The 7,139-nt window shown below is 46.3% G+C and overlaps 1 protein-coding gene across 1 annotated transcript in view; it reads left to right on the top strand.

Annotated features, from left to right (window-relative positions):
• The window catches only part of SH3GL2 (SH3 domain containing GRB2 like 2, endophilin A1), a 203,260-nt gene extending 196,508 nt beyond the window's left edge, over positions 1-6,752 (top strand). Inside the window, exons 7-9 of the mRNA XM_053656124.1 lie at positions 1,149-1,252; positions 3,140-3,270; positions 5,180-6,752. Of these exons, the coding sequence (XP_053512099.1) occupies positions 1,149-1,252; positions 3,140-3,270; positions 5,180-5,379 (435 nt within the window). The 3' untranslated portion in view covers positions 5,380-6,752. The remainder of the gene's footprint in view (positions 1-1,148; positions 1,253-3,139; positions 3,271-5,179) is intronic.
• Positions 6,753-7,139: the final 387 nt, after the last annotated feature.

Consider the following 7,139-nt stretch of genomic DNA (forward strand, 5'->3'; position numbering starts at 1 on the left):
CATTCAGAAGAGAGTGTTGAACATAGGTTAAGATGTTCTGTATTTTGAAGTAAAGCTGACATTTTCTTTCAAAAGGTTATTTCAACTGGGATTGATGATTGGAGCATAGATACCACATCTGGGGCATAGATGAGATCGTTTAAACGCTGCTTTCACATTCCCAGAGCACTACATTATTATTCATGGCTTTAGGAGTTACATTCCAACCACTCATTAAACTTGTTAACCAGCTTTCCTGTCCTTGCTCACCCCTGCCTTTGGCCCAATCACTTGCTGACTTTTTCCAAGATGTTTACATGGCCTTTATGTACTTACCACTTACCTGCTTTGCCCTGACTGGTGGCGCGGGAGATGTGTTGATCACGCCCAGGCTTCCCCATCACCCAGAGACAGCCTAGGTGTGTGTTCATGTAAAACAACTTGTGTCCACCTGCCTGCTGAAGGGGAGTGTCGTAAGCGTGGGGAAGGGGGTGACCTGAGTCATGGTGCTCCTCCCCTGAACCCAGGGCTGTACCCTACTCCCAAACTCATGGGGCAGCACTGCCACTGTTCAGCTGGATCCCAACTCGAGGTGCAAAATGAAGAGTTACCAAGTATGCTTAGAATATTAGAGCTGGAGTGAAACCACATGTCACTTGACCCAACCCCCTTACATTACCAATGAGGCTCAGAGAAGACAAAAGATTTTCCATCATACCATCCTGCCTCCCGTGGGACCCCATGTGAGATGTTAATAATCAAATTTTTATTAGCAGCACTAATACTGACTTAACATGAAAAGTATAAAGAGCAATGAATCCTTTGGTCAGTACATGTTTTTTTTTCTTATAGGATATCAATAAAATAAGCCAAACCCTCCTCATAAGGTTGTAGCCAAGCATGAGACTGTTTGATGAGAGTTATATGATCTTCAGGAAGATTGTGCATAATGTTGCTTCTCTTTACTAGAGTTCCCAAGCGTAAGGAGGCTTTCTTATCCTTAATAATTTCGGAACCTGTAACACTATCTGTCGTAGCCTGGCTCACCACATGGTCATGGGCATCACCAAGCATGGGGCTGCGTGTCAGGGGCAGCTCTGTCGTACATGCAGTGCAGTAGCAGCTGCTTCCAGACGGTAACTAAGGCGTGACGCCCCCTCCCTCTGCAGATCGAACAAGTGAGCCAGCTCTCCGCGCTTGTCCAGGCCCAGCTGGAGTACCATAAGCAGGCCGTCCAGATTCTGCAGCAAGTCACTGTCAGACTGGAAGAAAGGTATTTACTGTTCCCTGCATTTTATACATCCAGTGTCTTGCTATAAAGCGATGTGTAAAGAAATGGAAGTAATAGCAAGAATACATTTAAAGAAAAACTTCTGCCAAAATGCCTGCTGATCCTATACAGGCGCCATGTGGATCCTTTGTTTTTATTTTATTTTATCTTATACTTTGCTTTACCTTGCTGTATTGAATCCAATCTCATGCATATGGGAGGTCAATATATTATATATTGAACTCTGTATAATATCACAGATGAGGTAGTTTAAAATATAATTATATTTTGGCTGCTACCAATGGGACGCAAGTATCCACCAGTGATAATAGATGCAGCTTACTGAGCAGCTCTCCTGTTTGGGGGCTGAAGGCACATTGTCATGAATCACATCACAGCCCCATAGGATAAGGATTGTTACCCTCATCTAACAGATGAGCAAACAGAGGCTCAGGGAGCTGAAGTAACTAGCCATGGGTCACACAGTGGTCCAGATGGGGTTCATGGTCAAGCATAACCTATTCAAGAGCTTGTATCTTTTCATACCTTGTGTTTCTCTGAATGATGACAAAGTCTATCAGAGAAGGCTGCTTCTCATGCCTGCCCACCTCCTCCAATGCGCACGCGGCAGGGCTCTGGTTTCCTTTGTGAATGGGGCTCCCTGGAACTGGAGGGCAGCCTGCACCCCTCTATGCAGTGGCCCTGCACTAGAATATGTGTGATTTTATTTAGCCAGATTAAGCAGAGGGATTTTGCTAAATGTATGTATATCAAAGTGTCACCTCAGCATCCTTGATTCTCAGCTCGTGGCCAGATTAGACACTCAGAGCTGCTGAGACAGCTAAATGCACAGTGATGCCTCCAGCCATTGTGCCGCGCTGTGGGAAACCCCCCACCTGTTCCCGTGGTTTCCATCCGGCGCCTCTCCCTGTCCTCACTGTCTTCCCCAACCAGGGCTTTGGGCCTCTTCCCGCAGTGCACCCTGGTGGTGGAAATGTGTGGAGCAGTCTAAAGCCTCTAGAGAGGTTTAAAACCATGCACATCCACACGCTAAAGAAATACGTGTCTTTCAGACATCTGTTGGAAATGGTGTTCTTTCTTTTTTCCCTCTGAAATATGTGCAAAGTCACTATCCTTCTCCTCTCGCCACACCTTAAACTCTCTCCACCTTTGCAAAGCTGTTCTACACGTTCCTTAGCGAATGACTGAAACTGGGGGAAATGTTAGGGTGTGCAGGATGCATTTATCGGCTCTGCCTTTGCCCCTTCCTCCCGTCTTCCCTCATTTCTTTCCCTCTTCCTGTGCTGCTCTTGGAGCACACAGTTCCTCCCTCCCCTCCCTTCTAATCTTCTCAGGCTCTGCATGGAATAACTTTCTTCTGCAAACAACTGTCCATCTAAAAATGACTCCTGCTTATGTTTTACTTTCTCCCTTAAACCTTCTCCAACTTCCCCATGGACAGGTAGACCCTCACCCCACCCTCGTGTTCCCGTGGCCTTTTGCACATGCCTCTGCAGCAGCACTTGTTGCCACATGTGGTAATCGGTTATATTCTGTCTGCCCTACAGACCATACATTACTTGAGGGCAGAAACTGTGCCTTATTTGTCTTTGTGATTTTGGCACCTCGAGTAGTGCAGAGTGAGCTCTGAGTAAGTGAGGAGGCAGGGAGGGACTGGGAGAGAGGATGACAGCAAGGGTGGCGTGAGCATGGAGGGATGTCACCAAAAGCAGAAACAAGCACATGTAAGAAAGCTACGGCCCCTTTCCGATTTCCCCTGCTCCACAGTGCAGATTGGTGGATGAGCATTTCCTAGATTTGGTTGCTTTTCTTTTTGCTTCTAAATTGGCTACATACTTTCTCTTGTCCCCCTTTTCTTTTTCAACACAGAATAAGACAAGCTTCATCTCAGCCTAGAAGGGAATATCAGCCTAAACCGCGGATGAGCCTGGAGTTTGCAACTGGAGACAGTACTCAGCCCAATGGAGGCCTCTCGCACACGAGCACTCCCAAACCCACAGGTAAGGGACCGAGCCCTCCCTGCAGACCACATTACAGGGCCTCGGGCACATCCTGTTGGCACTTTTCCAAAAATTCTAGGAGCAATCTAACCTGGCTGCATAAGAAATATACTGTCATATATTTCTTACAGGATGGCTTTGTCAGGTAGAAACTTTTAAAAGGACTCTTCCTTCTCTCATTGGTATTTCTTTCTTTTCCCTCTTCTCTCCTTTATAAAACTTTCATGCCTTTTTTTTTTTCTCTCTCCATCATTAGTTCTTAACCTGATCATCACATGATTTTGACTTTCCCTTGTGGTTGTAAAATCGTCTTAACATGTGAGTTTGGTGCTAGGGTGGCATCTTTCTGTTTTTCCCCTGCTGTAGTCCAGCGCGTGTGAGCATGAATGCCCTGGCGGTGTGTGCCCCCAGCCACTCGAGCATAGCCCACAGGCAGCAGCTCCAGGGACACCCCGAGTTGGATCCCTTGCATCACAGGAGCATGTGGAGAATATAGTGCTTGAGATATTTTCAACCTTAACATTTGCTGGGTTGAACAAGTGGAAAGTACCTTATACTGGATGTGGATTTGAAAGCTATGCAGCTTCCTCCTATTCTCCCTGGCTCTCCAGAGCTTGCTGTGTTGCAGTAAGACACTTGTTATGAGACGTGTCCAGGAGACTCTGCAGGGGAAAGCTGGGTCTGTGACGACAGCTGGAGCTCTGTGCCTTCGCGATCCCCTGCGTGGCGCAGAGCCTGGGGCGGGGCAGAAGCAAACAGCGGTGGCTCTTAGGAGGTGGCTGGCCGCGAGGGCTGGTCCTCTGTGTTATGTGTAACTTGCTGCTTCCTGCTCAGAAACCAACCGCATATTTCACTTTTCTTTCTGAGACTTGTTAGTTTTCTGCTTTCTTTAAGTAGGGAGACATATTACATTGTTTACCTTCAAAGCCGTGTAGGTGGCGTGGGAGCGGCACGCACTGGTCTGAGTTTATGTGCAGACGTGTATGTGTGCATATTAACACACTGGCTCCCTTTATCATTAGCCCTTTACTACAAGTCACACTCTTACAGAAGTGTGTGTGGGTTAAGGTGAAAAAAATCATGTTTGGTCATTTAGCCTAGGTCCTTTGTAAGGTCTGACTCCATCTTTGATTATTTCACTCAAGATACAGTACATTTTTACACACCATAGCTCTGATGCATTCCTCACATTCATATATACAGTAGTTTACAAAGAGTAAATATAATTTTACATAATCTCATTGGATAGATGGACTAGTACTGTGAAGTAAGTTTTTATACCCCCCCCCCAAAAAAAAAGGACAAGAAGCTGAGACCGAAGTGCCTCGTGCAAGGTCACACAGACTTAGAACTTGAACCCAGTGTTTTATATTGTTGCATTTTCATGACATTCCAGTAGTTTTCCAGAGGTTGGAGTCTTTACTTTTAAAAAGTGAGCACTGCACTGTTATTCTGAGGTGGCAAAACATCATCCATGCCATTAACTGTACTGTTTCACACATGCAGAGGTTTTAAAGTGCTAATGTGGAAAGCATTCTGGCCACTCGGTATTATGAACCTAAATACCACCCAGACTCCTTAACTCACTGGGTCCCCCGCCCCTGGGCGTTGTCAGGAAGGAAAGCCTTGATAAATCCTGTTGCACGATCTCCAGGAGAGATGTGGCCAAGTTTCATCCTGGGAACAGAAATGCCACCACCTCCAGAAATCTGGGAAAACGTCTGAAGCGTGTAGCGGGAGGTGCCGGGCAGTGCGGTGGGCACTGGGGACTGGGAGCAGGAGAAGCCTCAGCGGAAGGAGGGAGGGAGGAGCCAAGGGGACAGCAGGTGGGCCCAGTGGGCAGTAGCATTGTGAGTTAAATTTCCCTTGTCTTTCTTTCTCTGTTCTTCTTTCCGGCCCTGACTCCCAGGTGCCCCAATGGACCAGCCCTGCTGCCGAGCTCTCTATGACTTTGAACCTGAAAATGAAGGGGAGTTGGGTTTTAAAGAGGGTGATATCATCACACTCACTAACCAGATTGACGAGAACTGGTACGAGGGGATGCTGCACGGTCAGTCAGGCTTCTTCCCCATCAACTATGTGGAGATCCTGGTTGCCCTGCCCCATTAGTATGTTATGCTGGCTGGCGCACCTCCTCTGACCCAGATAGTTACGTTCAACCACTGCTTTGGTAATGCTGCTTACCACACATCCCAGATGCAGGCCGCAGTGGTCCAGGTCATCAAGCCCCACAGAGTAACTTTGGTTGACTTGTGTGATCCCTCGAGAGTCACGGTGATGGATGGTATCTTCTCAGCCTGGTGGGCATGGCATGTGCTTTTTAAATACCACCGAAGGCCAGCCAGCAGCCAGAGAACTGGTGTTCATCCGGTTCTCAGGAGGCGGTGGCTTCTTAGAGCAAAGACCACGAGCCACATACCAGAAAAACCATCCTACTGAAGACATTATCTGTCACCCGGGGGCCACCTCCAGGTCTCAGGTTCTCCATTTAAGCAGGAGAAAGTTTTTGCTTTCACATTGCCCCTCCCAAATATGTGAGTCACAAAATTGTTGAAGAAAGCCTCCCTCACCAGCAAATTGTCTTCTGGTCTGAAAGAGTCCTTTGATGCTATCAGTAGAAAAGTGTTGAGTGTGGATTCAAAGCCTTTTCTGAAAACATTCACCGTTGTTCCCCCGACGTATGCCTGTTTCCGAGGTACAGCTTTCTTCCCTCCCTGCCATTAAAGCTGGAGGGGGACTCCTGCGGTCTTTCTGAGTAAGACAGTGGGCAGCCAGCATGTTGTGGGAGGGGCCGATGCGGAGATTCTCCACTACTCGAGATTGGGAAGAGATATGCTTCCCAAGCTTAAATCTCCTGCTATAAAAAAAACAACCACAAAAAAACAATGTGTATATTTAGGGCATTTCTGAAGGTACAGGGAAGGGGGAACAAATACTTCTATTTCAGTTTTATTTATGAATTATGTGTTTCATGAATCTATTTGGCACAGAGACACAAGGAGAAAAACACTAGAAACCATTTTTCTGTTAGTTCATAGACCATGAAACAGTGCATACCTTTCCTTTCCACTTTCACCGTGTGTTCTTTGAACATCATTTGTGCATATTCTGCCCTCAGTGAGGACCAAATAAAGATGATTTTTGTGCTCAGCAGTTTGAGAGTATGTGGCTGCGTATGCAAAACTCTTTGCCGATTCACTCATTACCTTTTTCTGTCTTTTGTAATCTCATCTTCATTTGTGTGTACAGTGCTGTGTGTATGTTTATGAGTGTTGTTTTTTTTTTGTATCACTGGTTAAAGTCCTGTTAAGTTCTACACAGAGTTCTATTTATCTAGCTGTACAGATTCTGTCAGAAGTGTAATGTGCTGCTTCGGATGTGCCACCTGCAGTAGTGGATCATGTGGAGTGAAAGGCAAATCTTACCGCTTAATGTATAAACTCTTACCACGGGAAGCATCGCTGTTTCCAATAAATATTGCTGAAGACAAACCCAAAGGCTCGGCCCCTTATTGTGTGTCAGTTTCTTGTGTCCGACAGTGGGTGGACTGAGGCTCCTTTCACTCTGCAGTGCTTTCGGATACAAGCAAACCAGACCTGTTCCAACCTGAGATCTACCCCTCTGTAAGCAGGGAAGTTCCGTCATAAATAAGCGAGCCAGCCTGGACACCAGTACCTTCTTGGTAAGCCCAGGAAGGAGGAGATTTTGCAGAAAGGGTTTGAAAGTGGGAACAGGTCTTTTAGCACTTAAGAGAGTTGTCATCAGTGGTGATAACAGAAAAGCACAGTGATCAGAGAGGCAAACAAAATACATCATTTCAAGCAGTCTTTTTTTTTTTTTTGTCATGCTTAAAGAGAAATACACATGGA

The sequence above is a fragment of the Artibeus jamaicensis genome, unplaced genomic scaffold, assembly GCF_021234435.1.
Source record: "Artibeus jamaicensis isolate MK-2021 breed Jamaican fruit bat unplaced genomic scaffold, CSHL_Jam_final scaffold_1964, whole genome shotgun sequence".
Classification (NCBI taxonomy): Eukaryota; Metazoa; Chordata; class Mammalia; order Chiroptera; family Phyllostomidae; genus Artibeus; species Artibeus jamaicensis.